The 22,795-nt window shown below is 41.1% G+C and overlaps 1 protein-coding gene across 1 annotated transcript; it reads left to right on the top strand.

Moving 5' to 3' along the window:
- Nucleotides 1–1,263: 1,263 nt before the first annotated feature.
- prdx6 (peroxiredoxin 6) lies at nucleotides 1,264–21,035 on the top strand. Its single transcript, XM_060917544.1, has 5 exons — nucleotides 1,264–1,456; nucleotides 15,206–15,362; nucleotides 18,130–18,276; nucleotides 20,099–20,245; nucleotides 20,708–21,035. Exons 1-5 carry the CDS (start codon nucleotides 1,365–1,367, stop codon nucleotides 20,834–20,836), a joined length of 672 nt encoding a protein of 223 aa, XP_060773527.1. The 5' UTR covers nucleotides 1,264–1,364; the 3' UTR covers nucleotides 20,837–21,035.
- Nucleotides 21,036–22,795: the final 1,760 nt, after the last annotated feature.

Below are 22,795 nucleotides of genomic sequence, written 5' to 3'. Positions count from 1 at the left end.
CGCTTGAGTAGGAGGAGCTAGCCCGTAGAGCAGAATATTCTGTAGAGCAGAATAACTATCTCAGATAGTTATTCTGCTCTACAAAGCGTACAGTCAGGTAGATAATTCAGGGGCGACCTCATCAATGAAGTATACAGTACATTATTCCATCTAGAAGCAGTAGGAATAGTAACTCATTTTCTTTGGGTACCGGCACATGCTGGTGTTGAGGGTAATGAGCAGGTGGACAAGTTAGCCAAACAAACACTCAAGCACAAAGAGGTAGATTTACTAATCCCTGTGAGTAAGGCGGAGGCTAAGGTCCTTATAAAGAATCATGCCAAATCAACCTGGCAGGAATACTGGGATGACAATGAAAAGGGCAGACATCTGTACAACATCCAAAAACAGGTGGACAAAGGAAGAATGGAAGGTAGAAGTAGGAAAGATGAGAGCATGATAACCTGTCTAAGAATTGGTCACACAGGGCTTAACGGTACACTAAAAATAATAGGTAAACATCACACAGGAAACTGTGATTACTGTAGCCAGCTGGAAACAGTAGAGCATGTTTTATTTCACTGCAAACAGTATGAGGAAGAAAGAAGAAACCTTTGTCAGTCATTAAGCACAGTGAAACACAGCAGTTTTAATCTGCCTGGCATCTTGGGTAAGGCATCTAGCCATATATATATATATATATATATATATATATCTCATTCTTATTATCTCTAGCCGCTTTATCCTTCTACAGGGTCGCAGGCAAGCTGGAGCCTATCCCAGCTGACTATGGGCGAAAGGCGGGGTACACCCTGGACAAGTCGCCAGGTCATCACAGGGCTGACACATAGACACAGACAACCATTCACACTCACATTCACACCTATGGTCAATTTAGAGTCACCAGTTAACCTAACCTGCATGTCTTTGGACTGTGGGGGAAACCGGAGCACCCGGAGGAAACCCACGCGGACACGGGGAGAACATGCAAACTCCGCACGGAAAGGCCCTCGCCGGCCCCGGGGCTCGAACCCAGGACCTTCTTGCTGTGAGGCGACAGCGCTAACCACTACACCACCGTGCCGCCATATATATATATATATATATATATCTCATGTTGTTCTCAGATTTCTCAAAGAAACTGGGCTAGCCCAGAGGATATAAGTTTTTTTTTTTATTTAATCCAATATCTACCTGTTCCACACTCCAGCCCAGTTGGTGGCGGTAATGCTCCTTTAAGTTGGTTGCCAACCGCCATAAAACCCTAAAGAAGAAGAAGAAGATAATGCCCTGTATAGTGAGTAGGGAGTGATTTTGGATACAGCAGCGTGCTTGCCTTCTTATCTCATTGCATCTCGAGCGATAGTTAAGGAGAGCGTGTCATCATGCCAGGTGTTCTGCTAGGAGATGTCTTTCCTAACTTTGAAGCAGACACTACTATTGGCAAGATAAAATTTCACGAATTCTTGGGCGACTCGTAAGTAGTAATTTTAATGCGGTTGAATTGATCGTGTATGTAGCCTTGCCTGGCCATAACATCCAATCTGATCTGATTGTGCGTTCTAGGTTATTTGTGGTTAAAGTCTGTATGAAAGTGAAATACACAAACTATGTATCATATATCATCATAGTCTGCTTGTAATCTAACTGCAGCTAAGGTAGGCACAAGAAAGCTCTTCGCTCGTTGCTTTCTTGTGGTCGGGAGAAAGGTTTGTTACATCATAATTTTAATCGTTAACTACATTTCTTTTTGCATAGGATACAAATGGCTGTGGGTTTGCTAGCTCTTATATCCTGCTCAGTAAATAAATGGTAAGTTTAAGTCCCTGTTTGTTGTAGACTGGTGTTGAAAGCTCCATAGGGAGTTATTCTAACTGCAGAGTCATGGTGACTTGACTCCAGTGCCAGAGAGCTTTCTTCTCTTTGGCAATCATTTGTGTTCTGCATACAAAGTCCTCTTGCAGGTCTTGTGCAACGTGAGCTAAGACAAACGGAGTTTGTATTTTGTCTATGTTGCACGACGGGTCTTGGAGAAACGTTATTTCAACCTTACTGTTGAAATATGGATGGGTTGATAAACTTATCTCTTGAGTCAGATGCTTGTCTTGTGTTACAAAGCATAATAGATGCGTCTTATCTCAAGGGACATGCGCACAAGCACGCAGTTACTTTTGTTCAGGTTATGCAAAGTCTTATTACCTCCACTAACTTTGGAGGAGTTTGATTTTGCCTCTGTTTGACTATTCACAGCCTAACTCAAAAAGTAGAGAATGGATTTCGAGCAAAGGTGAGCTATGGACCAAGGAATGATTGCTTTAGATTTTGATGCAGAGCTGGATCTGTATATTGCCGCTTTTCCACCAAAGCAGTTCCAGGGCTGGTTCGGAGCCAGTGCTTAGTTTGGAACCGGGTTTTCTGTTTCCACTGACAAAGAACTGGCTCTGGGGCCAGAAAAACTGGTTCCAGGCTAGCACCAACACTCTGCTGGGCCAGAGGAAAGAACCGCTTACGTCAGCGGGGGGCGGAGTTAAGACCAACAACAATAACAAGTCCGCAAAAGATCGCCATTTTTAAGCGCCGAGAAGCAGCAGCTGTACAAACGCGAAGTCATTTATTATTATTAGGGCCCGAGCCCTACTGGGCGAAGGCCCTATTGTTCTTGTAAGAGTTCACTATTCTTCTTCTTCTTCTTTATTTTTCTCCGCTGTTGGGCCATTTTCGGGGCGCTTGCCATGGGCGAAAACGTGCGAAATTTGGCACCAGTTCCGAGAATTGCCACCGCTACTCAGAACCAAAAGCCCAAACTTGGCCGGGGCTCAGGGCCTCTATAGCGCCCCCTAAGTCGTTGTGATTTTGGCCTCCCGCATTAAGGTGCCTGGTTGCCATATAGTTTGTAGTACTGGCATGCCATTTGGTACGCATATGTCTCTCACTGAGCCGGACAAACATGTAATGCCAATGCATTAGCCACGCCCAACAGGAAGTGAGGTAATTTCACTTTTGTGCGAAATGCATGGCCACGAAGACGGCGCAACTCCTCCTAGACCGTTCATGGGAATGTCACCAAAATTGATACACATCATCTACAGACATGGCTGACAAAAGTTACTAAATACGTTTCGCGTAGGATAAACCGTTCAGAAGTTCTACGTCAATCAATTTTCACTTCAAAATTTTACATGCTTAAAAATTCATAAATCTTCTAATTGCTCAAAACTGCTCATACTTCACACGCAAATCACGCATTGGGCTTCTGACATGTTACCCAGTTTCTGTGATATTTCGCCACTGGGGGCGCTATTTTTGGGCAAAAATTCCAGTCTTTCCTCAAATTTGATCAAACTTCACGGCCACCCTCTTACTACCTCCCATGTCATGCATACCACATTTTGGGAATTTTCGTCCATGGGGGGCGCTGTTTTTGGCCGACGCAATTTCTCCAAAACGGGTTTTTGGTAAATAATTCCATAATGCTTTTCCTTCACACCACTACCTTGTGATAGTACGTTGCTGTTGTAGACACTTATTTTTCCATCTCATAATCGCTCATGTACAGCATAGCGCCACCTACTGACATGGGAAAAACCAAAAAATTTATTCTTCAAAAATCTATATCTCATCTTCTATTTACTCAATTGTCATCAAACTTCATACACAAACTCTTCGTTGCTCACCTGACATTTACGCCAAATTTTGTGCACTTTCGCCCCTGCGGGTGCTGGTTATGGCAGAAATGATATTGCAGCTTCTGATTTGTCAAACTTGGCAAGCAAACTCTTTACAAGACCCTTATTGGGGCGCTTGCCATGGTCGACTACGCTCGAAATTTTGCCCCTTTTTCTTGGACTGCCACCGCTACTGAGAACCATTATTATTAGGCCCCGAGCACCGTTCAGTGCGAGACCCTATTGTTGCCATGTGTCCAATTCTGTGCTTTGTCGCCATTGTGGGTGTAATGTCTCTTGCCGAAGAAGCTGTGGAAGGTTTTTCGCGGGGACGCATGCCCCCGCCCCCCTTGGCCGCTGGCGCGAGGGCCCGTCGAGGCCGCTTGCGGCTTTAATTGTTGCTGCTGCTGCTTCTTCCGTGTTGTTTTTGCTTCGATATTCGCCCCAAGGTTTAAGCAAATGTAGCGACGTAACTGACGTATACAGCGACGTAATGACGTGGCTTCTCTTAGCACCGCGAGCGATGGAAAAGCAAACTGGTTCTCAGCTGGCTTGCAAGTTGAACGAGTTGTGAACCAGCACCAACACTGGCCCCGAACCAGCCCTGGAACTGCTTTGGTGGAAAAGGGGCAATATATACCCCTTTTCCACCAAATCAGTTCCAGGGCTGGTTTGGGGCCAGTGCTTAGTTTGGAACCGGGTTTTCTGTTTCCACTGACAAAGAACTGGCTCTGGGGCCAGAAAAACCGGTTCCAGGCTAGCACCAACTCTCTGCTGGGCCAGAGGAAAGAACCGCTTATGTCAGCGGGGGCGGAGTTGTTAAGACCAATAACAAGACCGCGGAAGGTTGCCATTTTTAAGCGACGAGAAGCAGCAGCTGTACAAACGCGAAGTCATTTATTATTGTTGTTGCTGCTGCTTCTTCCGTGTTGTTTTTGCTTCGATATTCGCGCCAAGGTTTATGTAAACGTAGCGACGTAATGATGTATACAACAACGTAACTGATGTATACAGCGACGTAATGACGTGTCTTCCCTTAGCACCGTGAGCTATGGAAAAGCAAACTGGTTCTCAGCTGGCTCGCAAGTTGAACGAGTTGTGAACCAGCACTGGCCCCGAACCAGCCCTGGAACTGACTTGGTGGAAAAGGGGTATATGTGGACCCAGGATTTTTTTAAATTTATTTTTGGTCTACTCCCAACATAAGTACTGAACAGATTTTGATCAAATTTGGTGTACAGATTTAGTATTATCCTAGGTACGAGTGATTGATTTATTTTGATGTGGCTTGCCTTAGGTATGCACTCTACCATGTGTATTTTTCGCTTTATACCGTCTCCCCCCCCCCCCCCCCCCCTCCTTTCAGGGTAAATTAGCATGCAAAAAAAGTCACAAGAAGTTATCAGATGATATCATAAACTAATTTGCATATTCTTGAATTGTCATGATCATTTGTGTGTTGTATTGCACTTTTTATATGAATGTCTAGAGACATGTTGAGTAGATCACAATAGAAGAGTACAGATTTATCAGAATGAAACATGAGTAGGAGTGTTGTTCTAGGCTGCAGGTAATCACAGCCATGCCAATATTCAGCATAACCGGATGATTACAAGTGTGATATCTATATACAGCAGTGTATTAATAATAAATATCAAGTAACTACCTAGACACATTATGACCATATATATAATTTTTTTTTTTCCTGTCAATGAAATTATCTTCCAAAGGAGCCACAGCTGGGTTGAGTATTGCATGTTGCCATGCCAATGCGTGGACTGACTGACAGCCTGTAGTAGATGTTGTAATTGTTTCAATATAACCGACTATTGCTAAAATTGGACATTTATGTAGCAAACACAGACAAGCAGAATGATACAGTAAAATGTCTCAGTGCTGTTATATTAAATATCAGCATTCCTAGAACACCTCTTGCATGTGCACGCACAAAAAAAATTTGGACAAGAACTCCCTGTTGTATAATAGAAAATGGATAATTTATGTACAGAATACTATAATGCCGCTTTTCCACTACAAACGCGGCTGAGCCGTGCCGTGCCGAGTCGAGCTGAGTCGAGCTGAGCGGGGCTGTTGGAGTTGCATTTCGACTACAACCGCGCTGAACCGTGCTGGCTGGAAGTGGGTGGACACATTGGGTGGAGTTAGCGAAAGTGGGTGGACGTCACGTGATGTCGTTAAGCAGCGCAAACAGTGACATCAGTGACAGTGGCGGAACAAGTCAGAGCCGGGCCGGGGGCGGGGCAAATGACCGGGCACTTTATTAAAGCTTATCATAACATCATTTTAGGCTACAAAATGTCCGCAACTGCGGTGTTTACCAATTTCAACACTACCGGGTGCAACTATGTTATTTAGTACATCAAGTCCTTCAAACGAACATGTAACTCAGAAACAAAAAACATTAGGATACTGTACATGGCTCATAATAAAACATCAATAGCCTATACTGCGCACATTATTTGAAGGGCATACGAATGAGCGCTCAGAGGTTGCAACGGTGACAGGAAGAGTCAGAAATAAAAGGAGGGCGGTGCAAACCTCACTGAATGCACTGTGTTTACCAATTTCAACACTACGGGGTGCAACTATGTTAGTTTGTACATTAAGTCCTTCAAACGAACATGTAACTCAGAAACAAAAAAACATTAGGTGACATACTGTACATGGCTCATAATAAAACATCAATAGCCTACTGCGCGCATTATTTGAAGGGCATACGACGAGCCTTGCGCTCCGCGAACTCGTCCACGATGCTCTGTATGTCACTGATTCAGTGATCTTTTAAGCGGTAGTCTCACGACCCGAATAGTAAACAATAAACATGGAGGACATGGAGTCGTTAGTGTTGCTGGTCTTGGTGCTGTGGCTTATTGTCACCGACAACGCGGACAGATACTGGCAAGAGCGTATAGATGAGGCGAGGCGCATAAGGCTTCAGAAATTCTCGTAATTATTCTCCTTCCGGGTTTGCGGTGTTTACAGATCCCAGCGTGCTCGCGGGGCGTGTGTGGGCATGTGAGGACACTCCCCCTCACCAATCAGTGCACAGGGGAGTGTCTGCTCACGCCCCCAACCTCAGTCGGCACGGCTTGGCTCGCTTCAGCCCCACTCCAAAACGGTGCGAGTTTTAGGGGCTAAGCAGGGCTGAAACGAGCTGAGTCGTGCTGGTTTTTGGTAGTCGAAACGCGAGCCGTGTCGGGCTGAAGTGAGCTGAAGCGAGCTGAAGTGAGCTGAAAAAGGGTAGTGGAAAAGGGCCATAAGCTCTGAGGTAGTACCTATATAGTTGGGGGGGAGAGACACAAAGGAAATAGTTGTGTAAGGAATAACTTGCTTATGAAAGTTTAAGTTGGGCGGTATAGTGGTTAGCACGGTTGCCTCACAGCAAGAAGGTTCCGGGTTCGAACCCAGTGGCCGGTGAGGGCCTTTCTGTGTGGAGTTTGCATGTTCTCTGTGTCTGTGTGGGTTTCTGCCGGGTGCTCCGGTTTCCCCCACAATCCAAAGACATGCAGTTAGGTTGACGTGGGGTGGCCTTGGGCTGAGGTGTCCTTGAGCAAGGTACCTGACCCCTGACTGCTCCCCAGGTGCTCTGGTATGGCTGCACACTGTGCATGTGTTCACTGCTTCAGATGAGTTAAATGCAGAGGATGAATTTCACTGTGCTTGAAGTGTGCATGTGACAAAGGTTTCTTCTTAAAACAGAAGCGTGTGGGTGAGACAATGATCAGTAATGGTCATTCTATCCTTTTATAATTTATTATAATAAAGGTTGGTGACACAAGTTTTGATTTGATGTACATAACCTTTTAAACATGTGCATATTTTATGTAAATGGATACAGTTGAGTCAAGGCCGATATGAAGCCAATATGAGAGGACTTTGCAACTTGGAACATAACATGACCATTTTCATGATTCTATTAGCAATTTAATGTCACCGTCTGGGCCTGTCCAAAATAGTACAAGGTTTTTAAACATCTTGAATTCTATCGGCTGTTCATAACTCAGTTTTTAACACGCACATCTGCCTTTTGTGGTGACTTCTGAGCACTTAGACAGTTGGAAAATGGGCTTGTCTGTCTGAAAATTTCACATGGAATTCTCGGATACATTAAATCCTAAACATGGCTTCCCACACAAGATGTTTTAAAATAAAGTCTGAGAGAATGGTGGTCAGTGATTGGGCATTTTGATTTGGTCAGGCTTTTCAGTGGTGAGTTGAATGAACCTGCTGTCAGTGATCTGGAGAGCTGTATTGGGTTCAGAATGGTTGCTAACATCTGCTCAAAGTCACTCGATTTGAGGCTAGGCTTTATTGATTTTTATTTTTAAAAAGTGCTCTAAAACTGACCAAATTTGGCAACACTGTTTTTTTGATAGATGTGAAGTGTTTAAACTAGAGGGTATTCACTGACTACCATTATCTAGACACAGAACGTCTCCCATTTGACATGAATTCTTTTAATATAATTTATCATAAGATCTAAAATGAAGCATTTCTAAAAGTTTGTCCATCTCAGTAATCTGCATGACTGTACACATGGCAGGCTTGTGTTTATAGATATAAATAAGCTTGTTGGTGCAGATTTAGGATTGATTGCACCACAGGTGATGCCCTCTTGGTGGGGGCAGCTTTTCATATTTAATTGACTTCAGAATCTCCAAGATTTTTGTGAAAATGCTTTGCAGGTCAAGTCTTAGACTTGCACTAAGACTAACCCAAGTCTGGTTAGTCTTACTTAATCATCATTTCTGTCCCACATGTCCAGCAGCCAAACTTAGATTCTTGACAGTGTACACATTTGTACACTCCCCTGGACACTTTATTTGGAACTTGTTCTTGGCTGGCAGGAGTGGAACCCAATGTAGTCATCTTCTGCTGTTGCATGCTGAGATGCTTTTCTGCTCACCATGGTTGTAAAGAGTGATTGAGTTGTTATATCCTTCCTGGCAGCTTGAACCAATCTGGCCATTTTCCTCTGACCTCTCAACAAGGCATTTTCACTCTCAGAACTGTCGCTCAGTCAGTGTTTTTTGTTTTTTGCACTCTTCTGTGTAAACTGGCACCAACATCCATGTCACAGAGACCACAGTTTTTCCTGTTTTGATGTTTGAAGTGAACATGAACCGAAACTCTTGATTTGTATCTGCATTGTACTGCTGTCAAGAGATTGGCTGATTTAGATAACTGCATAAAACAGCAGGTGAGTGGGTGTTTTTAATAAAGTGGCCAGTGAGTGTATAATGTAAGAATAATTTATGAAATCAGATGATGTAAAACAAACAGTTGAACATGAAGTGAGGTTACAGTTGATTTTGTCACTGTAGACCAGAGGTGGGACAAAGTCACTAAAGTGCAAGTCACAAGTAAGTCTCAAGTCCTACCACTCAAGTCCGAGTCAAGTCACAAGTCGAGGCACTTTTGACCAAGTCAAGTCCAAGTCCTACCCAAGCCAAGTCAAGTCCAAGTCTCATTTTTTCCCAAGTCCCTAACAAGTCACCATTTATTCTACAGGCAATCAACACATTTTTTATCACAAATGTATTACCTCTCCACACTGCAGTGTATGTCCTCCTTTTCCAGTCACCTTGGATAAAAATGTCTGCTAAATGTAATGTCAATGATTCATAGAGTCAGCACAAGTAACTACAGTACACCCATTCTTTTCCGTTTTAAAATGTTTTAGAGCTTGTGCCCCAAGACAATCAAAGAATCTCAGAGGAGACAATGATTAGTTAGTTAACGTTAGTAAAGCATCCTAAATTTTCAGTGAGTTTAGTTTGAGTGAGTCAGTGTACATCTGAGGCTAAGGGTGTGAGAATGAGTGAAAGTATGACCATTTCCTTAAATTTTTTTATTGGAAAATTAGTGAGAAATTAAAACAAAATTCTAAACAAAACTTACTGGTACTGTGTAACAAAATTTTCTTTTCATTTCATTCATGTCATTTTTCACATAATGCTTTTCATGTGCATTTTAAGACATGAAACTCAAAGTCCAAGCTAACAGATGATCTGTGTACTTTTAGAATCAAAGAATGGTTTTCCTTCTGAAGTTAGGCACTGTCCCAACATACAACATGACATGCCTTTAACACAATACAATGTGACTTGAGTGTGTGTGTGTGTGTGTGTGTGTGTGTGTGTGTGTGTGTGTGTGTGTGTGTGTGTGTGAGAGACCAACTAACTGACAAAAAATTCCGGAAATATCTGTTCTCCACTGCTGAGAGAGGGATGTTGCATCCAATGACCAAATCTGTTAGTATTGAATTTGTGATGGCTTTTTGTTGTGGGTGGGTAGCATTGTACTGTGTATCTTTTGCAGTAAGGAATCCAGAAATGGACGGCTGCTCTGTCTCACTTGGGATGATCTTGTTCTTCAGATATTCTGCAAATCTAAACAAGAAAAAAAAATGTAAAATTAGTAGGCCTACTTGTTTTCTGTTTTTAATCATGTAGACATTAACATGTTTTTATCATTTTCAATATCAAAGTCTGAGTTCATTTAATCTGAACATTTGTTTATACACAGTATAATGTTTAATACAAGCCAGCCAGGATGTTCCCTTAAGCAGTTTAGCTAGACCACAATGCATTCACTAAACACTGGCTAAAATACCGGTAGCCTCAATAAACACAGAACGTTGTGACGATGTAGCCAGAATCAGAGTCCTCTAGGGCTCTGGCCAGAATGTGAGAATGAAGCCCTGGCAACATTCTAGAGAGCCGTATAATAAAGTAGAATAAACAGTTGTTGTGAATTTCAGAATGTTCAGCGGAATCCTCCAGATCCAAGTTGCGTGCTTTTGGCGAATTTGGTTTCTTGCCAGAGACTAATAAATGCACTGGTAAAGCCACGCTATGTAGAGGCATTGTGTGCCCTGTCGTTTGGGTAAGACTGTGGGATAATGCTTCGCGTCGGAGTAGGCTACACTCCAATCTGTCGGGATGTACTGCGCTATAAAACATCAGCTGAGCTTACATTTTACATAGCCCAAATGGCCCATTATTCACATTGCCTACACGACACCAGAGAGAGGAAGAGAATAGAATTGAATGTCTCTGATGACACGTAATCCCAGCACTAATAACACACCGCACAGCGTCCACGACTTGGTGCAGTACGTAGCAAACAGTTAAACGCCTGGTTTAACTTGCATTGCTAGTCATCTCGTCTCAATGGTTTAAATGCCTTTCATGACGAGCACTGACTCTCATTGCAAAGAGCGAACTTCTGTTTTACATACTTAGTTTGCAGCCTGGGTAACTGTTTATTTGATTCACGTTTTATCCTTTGCTGTCCGGTTCTTATCATAAGTCTGTGTCGTTCTGACCAGAGCCTTTATAACAATCTTGTAAACGTTCTCTGCTCTGACCAAATCACCACCTTCTGGCTATGCCTTCCCAATGCGTGTTAACTGGTAGCCTAGCCCAATAATCTAACACTAGACTGAGCACAAAAGCAATCCAATAAAAAATCTACTTCACTATTTTATATTCAGCAAAGCAAAACAAATCCTTGACAGCGTTAATACATTAACACATTCCACTTCTAGCCACCAACTAGCCTGTACAGATTCTTGCTAGCTGTAGCCTAGCTTTGTTACTTACTTGTCCTTATGCAGCCTCAGGTGACGAGCGAAGTTTGATGTGGTTGACTGGCTGTCCGAAATTGTGGCTCCACATGTTCTGCACGTAGCAGTGCGTTTGCCATCTGTATTGGAGTATTCTTTAAATCCAAAGGAAATTACGCGGGGAATCATGTTTTTATCCGTCCGTTCATCGTTCAGCGTCATCAATGTTCAGCGTCCTCGTTGCTCACCGTTTGGTTTTTCATTTGAACCAGTTGAAGTGCTTGAGTGACACCTAGTGCTAGTGTAAGGTATTAGGCAGAGACCCGTCCACCCGTAAATTTGACGGGCGATTGCCGATTTCAACGGGCAAGTATACACACAGACGGATACTGAAACGGACGATAATGCCGAAAATTTTCGCACATGAATACTCCCACATGTCATCCGATAAATCCAGTTATGTTCCGCCCACACACGGACTGGCCATCGGGAGTAGTGGGAGTTTTCCCGGTGGGCTGGTGGTTCAGCGTGGGCCGGCGGAGAAAAAAAAAAAAAACAGTTGCGCGCTGGCCTTTAATATGATAAGCAATGTTAACAGTTTCTTTAACAAACTGTTAACATTGCTTATTACAGTTGCGCGCTGGCCTTTAATATGATAAGCAATGTTAACAGTTTGTTAAAGAAACTGTTAACATTGCTTATCATATTAAAGGCCAGCGCGCAACTGTTTTTTTTTTTTTTTTTTTTTTCTCCGCTGGCCCACACTGAACCACCGGCCCACTGGGAAAACTCCCGCTACTCCCGATGGCCAGTCCGTGTGTGGTTCCGCCATCATTTACAAATCGTAAGAAACACAGTTTAATACGAAAAATACTGAAAACTTGAAATGAAAAATCAGAATATTTCATCGTTTCCGCCATTTTGGCCCGCACTGAATCTTGTAACATGCGGACTGAATAAATCGCGAATTCTGATTGGTCGAAAATTGCCAAACACCCTGCGTTGTAGTTTCCTCTTTCTTGGCGGGAGAACCGCATTTTTTTTTGCTGACTCACTCTTCTGGATCAAGATGAATCCCAACAAACGCCCCAAATTGAATGTGACAAAAACTGATTCGTTTTTCCACAAAAAGACAGAAAAGGTATGTGTGATACATTGATTAACAAGGGGGTTTCATTGGGGTATGGTAAAATAGAATACTGTTGGTTTTTTTTTTTATTAAATACTGTAACTAGATCAAAAGATTATATACAATTCATTGTTGTTTATTTTCTTTTCACTTTTGTTACCAAATCAAACACCATACATACATCTGATACATTCAGGAGTGAAACTGAAAAAAATACAAAGTAAAAATATGCAATATTTCTGATCAAAAATTACACGCCATTTTACCCTGAAAATGTCCTAGAATGCAGGAAATGAAGTCTAAATTTCAAAAATTTTCTGGGGGGGCATGCCCCCAGACCCCCCTAGAGGGACTTCGCGCCTGCGGCGCTCGTCTTCGCACCTGCGGCGCTTATCAGGATTATATAAAATATTATTTTTGACTGGTAAATTTCTTTTTCTGCCTAATACCCTATGCTAGTGGATTGAGCTGCTGTAGCCTAGGACAAGGAGCTACACCGCATTCAAATAATGAGTGTACTTGGATTCAAAATCGAGGGGGGGGAAAAAGAATATTTTATACCTGATACGCCAAGTCATTGCAAGCTAAAACTGTCAAGTCCAAGTCAAGTCTCGAGTCAACAGCGTGCAAGTCCGAGTCAAGTTGCAAGTCATTCCTCATCTAGGGATTTCAAGTCTCAAGTCATGAAAATGGTGACTCGAGTCTGACTCGAGTCCAAGTCACATGACTCGAGTCCACATGTCTGCTGTAGACCATAGGAAACCAGGATGCCTTCATAAACATGCAACTTGTTAATGTGGCATTATAAAGGAAAGGGGGATGAACACAGATACAGGAATACATTAACTACTGTTAATGACTTTTTCATACAACCAGGTTACTAGATCAGTCCTTGAGTATTGCTGACTAATTAAAGTACATCTACTTGAACTGTAAGAATCAACCATGTCAGAGGCTGATCAGGATTTGTGTGTATATATATATATATATATATATATATATATATATATATATATATATATATATATATATATAAAAATATGCATGCGCCATCTTTAGCCACCTATTATGCAAAAAACACTGAGTAGGATTTCCTCCCCCCTGTTATGACCATTTTGGAATGGTTACTGAAACCTGAACAGATGGTTGTCCCTGGGGGAAGTTGTGGTTTACAGCACTTCCCTCCATTGTGAATCTAATTTGAGTGTGCACACTAAAGCTAGTGTCTCGAGTTGCAGTGTAGATGTGATAACCATGAGAAAGTTGGTGTATTACCAGGACTCAGCTTCCAAATGAAATGAATAAAAATATTATTATTAAACAAAATACTGCACATTTGTCTTATGATTCTTGATGTACAGCTCTTAAAATTCAGTGAAAGTAGACTGGCTGAAAGGATTCACAGCTGACTGACTTCAGCTGTTGTGTGTAATTGTGCAATGCGTCATGGTGCAGAGAACGGGATTATAGGTACATGTACTGCACAGATGTCTGCAAAGGATGAAATGTACATGCCTCAAATCTCAGTGTTGGGTTATTAGTTCAGCAGGGATACATATCCAAGATTATGGATGCAGGGTTTGTGTCCCTCAATCCTTATTTCTGACCTTTGACCGAAAAATGTATTGTTAACTTTTCTGTACATTTTGGTTTGTATGTACAATTTAAGGTCCATTTGTAGATTCAAAAAAGTGAGGGAGTAATTCTGAGTATAGTCTCAGAGAATTTCCAAGATTAAAGTAGTAAATTTGAGGGGCGGAAAATGCTCTGATCATTTCTAAAATTAAGTCATACATTTGCGAGGAAAATCTTGGAAAAATAGTATTTGTCGTTGTGTGTGTCCACACACACTGCAAGGCTGTATCACTGACCCAAGAGTTATAGAAAATGTGGTCTTTCCTCCTTGATTGCTCAAAATAAAAGAATAAAGCACCAACAGATTTTCAAGTACATTTCCCAGAATGCATTGCAGCCAGGAAGCATGTGACTAACACTTTAATCTTGGAATTTGAGTTTGTCTTAGGATATCCGTTTTTTTTTTTTTTTTAAACCTACAATGGCCCTAATATGTTGCAGTACATATGGCACTGTCTCATAGCACACGTTCCTGTTGTCAGTTGCAGATATGAAGATGAAGTATAAATCGTGTCTCAGTGGGAAAATATTAAGCAATGTCTGGTGTTGCATGTTTGAGCAACCTGGGACTTCTGGAGAGCCATTTCACTGATCAGCAACTGCTTACATTTTGAGTTTTATAGGATGGGTGGAGGTGTTTTTCTTTAATGCTTGGTATAAAGTTTCATCAGGCGATGTTGCAGTGTGTAATGAGTTACTAGCCAGACTCTCCAGGTGAAGCTATTGTGTAACTTTAAATTCAAGTGACTCCAAATCTGTGAACAAATAGCAGGAATTTTCTGCTGGCAGCATGGTGGTGTAGTGGTTAGCACGGTTGCCTCACAGCCGGCGAGGGTCTTTCTGTGTGGAGTTTGCATGTTCTCCCTGTGTCTGCGTGGGTTTCCTCCGGGTGCTCCGGTTTCCCCCACAGTCCAAAGACATGCAGTTAGGTTGACGTGGGGTGGCCTTGGGCTGAGGTGCCCTTGAGCAAGGTACCTGACCTCTGACTGCTCCCCGGGCGCTCTAGTGTGGCTGCCCACTGCTCTGAGTGTGTGCGTGTGCTCACTGCTTCAGATGGGTTAAATGCAGAGGATGAATTTCACTGTGCTTGAAGTGTGCATGTGACGAATAAAGGTTTCTTTTTTTCTTTCTGTGCAGTGATGTGATATGCTAAGTGCAATAATTTTAATGTCTCTTAATGGTGCTTCCCCCCCCCCTGTCTTGTAGATGGGGCATCCTGTTCTCTCACCCACGTGACTTCACCCCTGTATGCACAACGGAGCTAGCTTGTGCTGCTAGGCTCAGTGACGAGTTTAAGAAGCGGGATGTGAAGATGATTGCTCTGTCTATAGACAGTGTGGCGGATCATTGTGCATGGAGCAAGGTGTGGTTTGGGATTCATCAGCTTGTATTGCATATTCTACCTATGGCCAATGGGTTATACATTATTGTTGAAGTGTAATATGACCCCTGTCCTACTGCACAGTGCTCTCCATATTTGGTTTGTTTTTACACAATCACCTGCTCAGTTTATAGCTTTACCACTAAGCCACTCCCTGAATAGATTTTTAACTAAAAGCTAAATGAACTCTTTCATTATCAGAGATTTGCTCCTTAAAACCATTAGCGTGCGCTCTCTGGTTGGTAGAAACTGCTCCAACCTTGTGTGGTTGCAAAGAAGTGTTTTTTATTTATATACTTTTTTTATTCGGTAATTTCTTTGAACTGTTTTCTGTGGCGGAATGATTGTACAGCATACATCTTTGATTAAAAAAAAAAACTAGAATTTGGTGCACAAGTTTTAATTTTCTTTGGACTTTCTGAAATCAACACAGGGTCAAAATTTTACATGCAGGGTTAAATTTACATACAATCACTTAAATTATTAATTCCGAGGTGCTGAAACTTCCAAAATGTCTTATCTTGCCAAGGCTGAGATCTCTTAACTTTGTTAGTGATCATGATAGAGAAGCTACCAGCTGTAGCTGGTGTCTTCATCAAAAGGGTTTGTTTACAGCACGTGTGTGTATATAACCCCTAACCACATTTGGTTCTGAAACTTTTGAGCAAACGACCCCGGATGGACATTCAGTTTTATGCAAGCCTAAGCCTTGACCACCCTACATTAAAATAAATATTCCAGATTTATTATTCAGAATGACTTGCTGTAATGGGGTAAAATTTACTTTTAGTTCAGGATCATGTGCGTAACATGATCGATTAAAATCCAAAGTACTATTTCTTGCACTGATTTAACAGTCGTGTGGGAAGGCTGAACTTGCATTTGTTGACCCAGCTTTTCAGGTCAGGAGGGGTTTTTAAAAAGGCTTGTCTCTTTCCACTGTCCCCTTAAGCTTTGAACACTACATAAGGAATAAAGCATGACAGGGTGTTTTTAGAAAAAGAATCCATACTGGGGTGGTGTTGTGGCCTAATGTGAAGCAAAGGGGTCTGGTTAACACTGGGTTTAGATGCCTGACTTTGTGGTCATGCAGAAGCATGTGACATTTAAATGACATTCATTAGTTGGCACATTGGAGATAAAACATTCCTGGTTGTAAAATGTATAGTAGGTTAATGCACAGTGACCTTAAACACTAATGAGCTCTTTTTATCTTTAAAACCTTCTGCTGTAGTTGTGACTGTCATGAGCTGCATCCCCAAAAAAAACTAAAACTTTGAACCTGCATTTGGAAGTATTTACACTGAAAATTATGCTCATACTGCTTATGCTCATACTGCCTTTTTTTAGTTAATTGCACTATATAAAAACTGTTTACAACACTGTTTACACTTTATACATCTTTAATCTTTGATAGACTTCACTGCTACACTCTTTATACTGTCATATCTGCCATATTTATACTTACACTGAAAATTCTGCTCATACTGCCATTTATTTATTTATATTTATACTGATAATTACTATAATGTCAGACTGCTGTTCCCGTTTACATTGTTCATTCTATTTGTATTGTCATTCGTCACATTTAAATTTATACCATTAATTCTGTTCATACTGCCACACTTGCACTTTCTGGATTGCCACTGTCTTGTCTTTTCTCAGATAGCTTTAGCGTGTGTGTGTGTGTGTGTGTGTGTGTGTGTGTGTGTGTAACCCCCCCTTTTTCTTTTCCCTCCCCCCTTTTTTCCTTTTTATAGTTTATACCTTGTACCTATATTTTATATTTCATGTTTATTACTGTTTGCACTGCGGATAAGAGGGAAACGTAATTTTCAATTCTCTGTATGTCCTGCACATGGCATTATTGACAAAGTTAACTTGAACTTTAGTAATCTAGATAATCCAAAGTGTCCACAAATGGATCTTTTGGTAGGTTTAAAGACAATGAGAGGTTTTTAAAATGCAGACGCTAAGAGCAAGTTGCAGTAGTGTGGAAGTGTTGCTCAATAGCAGTCTAAAATGGTACACAAGTATGTGATTCTGGAACACACACTCGTGGGGGGGTAGCTAGAAGGGGAAAATTTGTCCATTTTATATTGCTGAAGTCCTACACTAGTGCTTTGTCAGGGCAGTGAAGGCATGAAAGTAGCAGGTGTACTCTTGCATTAAACATGGCTTGTCTTTATGTCCCTGGGAGTCACATTTAATATATCTTGGTGATATTTCTTCTCATATTTACATGTTTTGTTCATTTCAAACATTTTTACAAACTAATCTTGTGACCCCCATTTGTAAATCCATTCGCCCCATCTTGGGCCATGTCCCCCTAATTTGGGACCTCCTGGCCTATGGTTATTGAATTAGTGTTGAATTGGAGCTATTTGGTTATTAAATGATATTGTACCTCTTTATTTTATACGTTTGAGTGCAAGATATCCTGCCTTACTCAGTTTTCACAGACCTTTGGCTGAACTTGTGTGAACAGCAAATGCTCATCTTTCCCACAGTAGAATATTGTTTTTCTGAGGTCCAGTTGCTGATAAGCAATTGGTGTGCTTTAAGAACAGCAACTCGCACTTACTTTAGGTGCTTATACATAGTTACATTTTCCACTTCATTTAAAACCAATTTATTTTGATAAAGTGATTATTGGTAATGTTTATACACCCTATTGCTGCTTATCACATTTTCCACTAATGTGTTCATTGTAGGTTGACCAAGTTTAAACTCCACTGTGTTTTTATAGGATGTGGTGGCGCTTCACTCCGAGACAGCAGGCAGTCATCTGCCATTCCCCATTATAGCAGATGATAAGCGAGAGCTGTCTGTTCTTCTGGGAATGCTGGATCCTGATGAGAGGGACAAAGATGGCATGCCTCTCACTGCTCGCTGTGTGCGTTTCCCTGGTGACTTCGAATGACCTAGATCTTGTCTTTGTCTATGACCAAGTGTACACAGAAGCCCTAGGAAGTAAATTCTACACCAGTCATGATCAATCTTTGGAGTTGCAGCCAAGCAGGAGCGCACCTGATTCCACCACTTAATTGTTTGACTGAGTAACACCCACTTTATTATACACTTGGAGCAAGATCTGTTGCCTTCTTGGTTAGAATAATAGCCACAGTGCTCCTCTGTGGATAAGATTTTCTATAACTTTTACAGAATACTACAGAAAGTGAATGTAGACTTTATTTGAATCATCTTGTATAAGCACTATTTGAGAAGCACACTGGGGGGGGTTAAATATAAAATTTTCTCCCAATTTGATCTTTTGCCAGTTTCTACTCACTAGCTAGATTTAACTGATCATGCTTCCTCTGAAAGGACTAAAGCCAGCTGCATCATCACAGGGCAGCTCGGTGAGGGGGACACTTGGTGCTAATTGCCTTCTTCCACATACATGAGCTCACATACTTCAGTGATTGATTAGTGGTAGATCTGATTTTACGTTTTCATGTTACATTCTTTTATCCAGTGCACCTCTGCGTATCTGGGTCAGACCCAACAGTAGCTTTCTTTTGGTGCTGCAATTTGAACTCTCAACCTTCCAGTCACTGGCCTAGAGCTGTAGCCAAATTTTGCTCTCTTGTACTTTGCCACAGCTTGCTCTGGCATCACAGGGATTTGAACTCGTGATCTGCTGCGCACTTTTCTGTTGTACAATTTGATAGCCTTGCATAAGCTCACTTGCGAACATGTTTGTGCTGATTTTGAAAGTTGTAAGATTTGTTTCAATACACCACAAGTTTTAGAATTTATCACATGTATCTGATGCATCTTGTTTATGTAACTTTTTTTTTTTAATTAAGAAATTATAGTGCCTCTTTAGAAATGCTCTTGCCATGAAATAGCCTTAGGTGCTGACATGGCTTAAAAAAAAAAAAAGAAAACTCGCTTATGTTTTATACTTGCCTTAAAGATATGGCTGTTGTTCATTCAGGCAAATCACTTCAGTTTCAGTTAGCAAGACTTTCTCAGAGGACTGGAATGTTCACTGTTCAGTATCCCTGTTTATAAAAATATAAACCAAGCATGCACAGTTTCAGGTGTGGTGATAAGACAACCAGTGATTACAGCTACTGTAACTACAGGACTTTTGAAAACATGTAGACCATCAAAATGTTCAGCATTGTGGATAATGATCTAGAAGCTTCTCTCTAAAGCAGGGGTTTTCAAAGTGTAGGACAGTCAGCCCCCCCTCAGAGAGCAAATAAACAACAGCGCCCCCTTACAATTTTTGTTGCTATACTTAATGTTCCATTCGTATTTAAAAAAAAAAAAAAAAAGGTTGTTGTACACTTTTTCTTTTACACATTTTAAACATCTGTACTTTAAAAAAAAAAAAAAAAAATATTTTACACATTTTAAACATCTCATAGCATCGTTAGCTAGCACCTCTTGGCAGACAACACACTGTGGCAGTGGAGCATCTTCAGATCCAGTCCATGAAAATCCAAACTTTAAATAATTGTAGTCATACTTTTTTTTGCTTGGCCCAGACTCTGTCTCCTCACTCACTGTAGCTTTAGGTACTAAAAATCGATCCATTTTGTCTCTGGCAAAGGCTAGCTGAAGTTCGCTAAATGTCCGCAATAGTAACTTATTCTGGTTTATTTTTCCTCACGTTGCGCCCCCCCTGAAGAACTCTGGCGCCCCCTAGGGGAGGCGTGCCCCACACTTTGAAAAGCCCTGCTCTAAAGGATTTCTTTTTACAGGTGTTTGTTATTGGGCCTGATAAGAGGCTGAAGCTGTCCATCCTTTATCCTGCCACCACGGGGCGCAATTTCACCGAAATCCTTCGGGTCATTGACTCTCTGCAGCTGACTGCAAACAAAAAGGTGGCTACACCTGTGGACTGGAAGGTAAGATTACCAACACTGCGTTTTATTAAATAGAGTATGCTTTTTTTTTTTTAAATCACACTGCAAAAGTCTGATACTTTTTAAATACAAACTGGTATAGATTTCTATTTTATGACTTCTACATTATCAAGTCAATAAACATTTTTAGAGTTCCAAACATTTAATTTTGAGCTAGAAAATTAATGTTGCCGGGGGGAACTGTATCTGAGCAGCATATTACACAGACTGCTTTTTCAGATTAAAAAAAAGAACCTATAGAAAACTACTGAGTTTTGCTGCAAAATTAGTGAGCAAGTGTGACTGCCAGAGTGTCCAGAAGAACTGTGGCTGGTTTCCTTATAAAACTGCACTGATTGTACCGGAGACTGATGTATAAACATTACTCATATCTATCTATTTATCTATAATATTTGGTTCTTTGATTAAATGGCTTTCAATGGTTATTTTCTCTTTGTCCATAAGTCTGGAGAGGATGTGATGGTCATCCCCTCTCTCTCGGATGAAGAGGCCAAGAAGCTTTTCCCTGCTGGATTCACCACCAAGGAACTGCCTTCTGGGAAAAAGTACCTACGCTACACCCCACAGCCATAAACAGCAGGCATTTCAAGAAAATAAACAGTGCACCTGTTTTCACTAATGGTTCACTTTTTTTTTTTTTTAAACTTAATTTTGTCAACTCAGCATTATGGGGCTTGTATTGCTCATAATTAAGACATTCACTTAAATCATGGAATGTACCTCACTCTAAAATAGTGCCTTGCATACAATAAATTTTATTTTTGGCAAATTATTTTTGACTCGTGTATTTATTCTTTTAGTATGATACCATGTATTAAAAGAATGTATGTGAATGCTAACTAGAGTAATTTGGTGTTATTGCAGTTATATTTGTCCTGTGATTGTGCTAGTCATCTGCTCTGTCCATGGAGGTGAATAAACACTTTATATAAAATATAGCTTGAGGTGCAGTAGGAATAAGAACAGGTGTGTGGATGAAGAAACTGAATCTAATTTATTTTTTATACTACTTGAGAAATAAAAAAAAAGACCTGATCCCATGTGGTTTATACAAAACTGGTTCATGCTGTCATTAGAATAACAGCAGTTTAGATGACTGACTGTTCAGAACAATTGCTATTACTTTGATTTCCTGAAGTGACTGAAGTTTTCATAATTAATGCATCTAGAATTTGGTGCTTGAAGTATTGGCCCTTTTTGCTGAGTGCTTAGAATGAATTTAAATTCAATGCCATAACATTTTAGAACCGTTTTGATGTATTAAACGTTCAGATTGTGTTTAAAGATGGTACCTGTACTCCCAAAACCTATCTTCATAATGGAAATATGTAGAATTTCATACACTAATTTAATGGGCTAACTTGTTGGCTATTTAGAAAAGTAAATTGGTGCATATTGCTTGAGTTAAAGTATTTTAAATTCTAAATTTTTACTACACTTCATGGTATTGCCTTGTTTGCATTTTGCTTGACAATGAAAGATTTAACAGTTTAAGAAGGAGGCAGGCAGGCAGAGCAAGCCATGTTCTTTTAATATCGTACCCAATAGGTGGCAGCATAAATCCAGTGAATGTAGAACTGTTTATAAAACTGGCATAGTGGTCAACCTTTTATTTAATGGTTTATGCTGTCAGTTTTGACTGTCGTTGAATGAATCTTATTTCCTCTGCTATTGTGTTTATGCTTTGTTGTCGGTTCTGTTCTAGTACCTGGGGAAGAAGGTACTCCAAGCCAAATTAACAACACGTGGAGGGTTGGAGAGGCCTTCAAGGAAGTGTCTTAATTACAAGCATTCCACCTGTCCAGTTTAAAACCAAAGAATGCCCTCAGGCTGACACTTGGTTGAGTAAATCATTGACACACAATCTTCAGTTCTCCTGTAAGAGCGGGAAGCTCTGGCTGCCTTTGGCCCTGAGCCCTTAGAAGCAGGTGATAGGAACAGTGTTCAGAGTGCTGGGTGTGGGTTACCAGAGCTGCACGACCCACATAGCTACGGCTCATGTAACACTCTAAAAGGTCCTGGAAGCTATGTGGCTCAGTGGTTTTGGGCCAGATGCTCTGGTGTGGTGTAGTTTCCAGATCTAGTTGCGCTCTGTGTTTCAGAAGGTCATGGACACAGGCTGGGATTCCCCTCATTGTCCACTGAGGCTTTTAGAATGCACATGGAATGTCTTTTTGGTTCTTGAAAAAACCACCCCCATGCAGAAAGTTGTGGCGTGTGAGATCTCTCTGCTTCCTGTTTCAGGGTCTCTGCAGGAATCTCCATATCCACTAGATGTCAGTGGTACATTGTTACACATGAAAAGCTATTTCATGCCTATTCAAACTTGAGCCTAACCCTTTCTGTAGTACAGTCAGGGCTACTCTTTGCACCCTATTTACCAATATTTCAGAGAACATAGGCTATTAATACATTAATGAAAGCTTTATTGGTATTAATGGAGTCAAAATACACTACTAACTACAACAACTAAGCTGAACTTTAACTTGAATTCATTGTATAATTTGTGTTTACTACATACCAGAGAAAGAT

Source organism: Neoarius graeffei, chromosome 3 (assembly GCF_027579695.1).
Source record: "Neoarius graeffei isolate fNeoGra1 chromosome 3, fNeoGra1.pri, whole genome shotgun sequence".
Taxonomy (NCBI): Eukaryota; Metazoa; Chordata; class Actinopteri; order Siluriformes; family Ariidae; genus Neoarius; species Neoarius graeffei.
The sequence above is the reverse complement of the archived record's forward strand: the minus strand, read 5'-3'. Positions and strand labels throughout refer to the sequence as shown.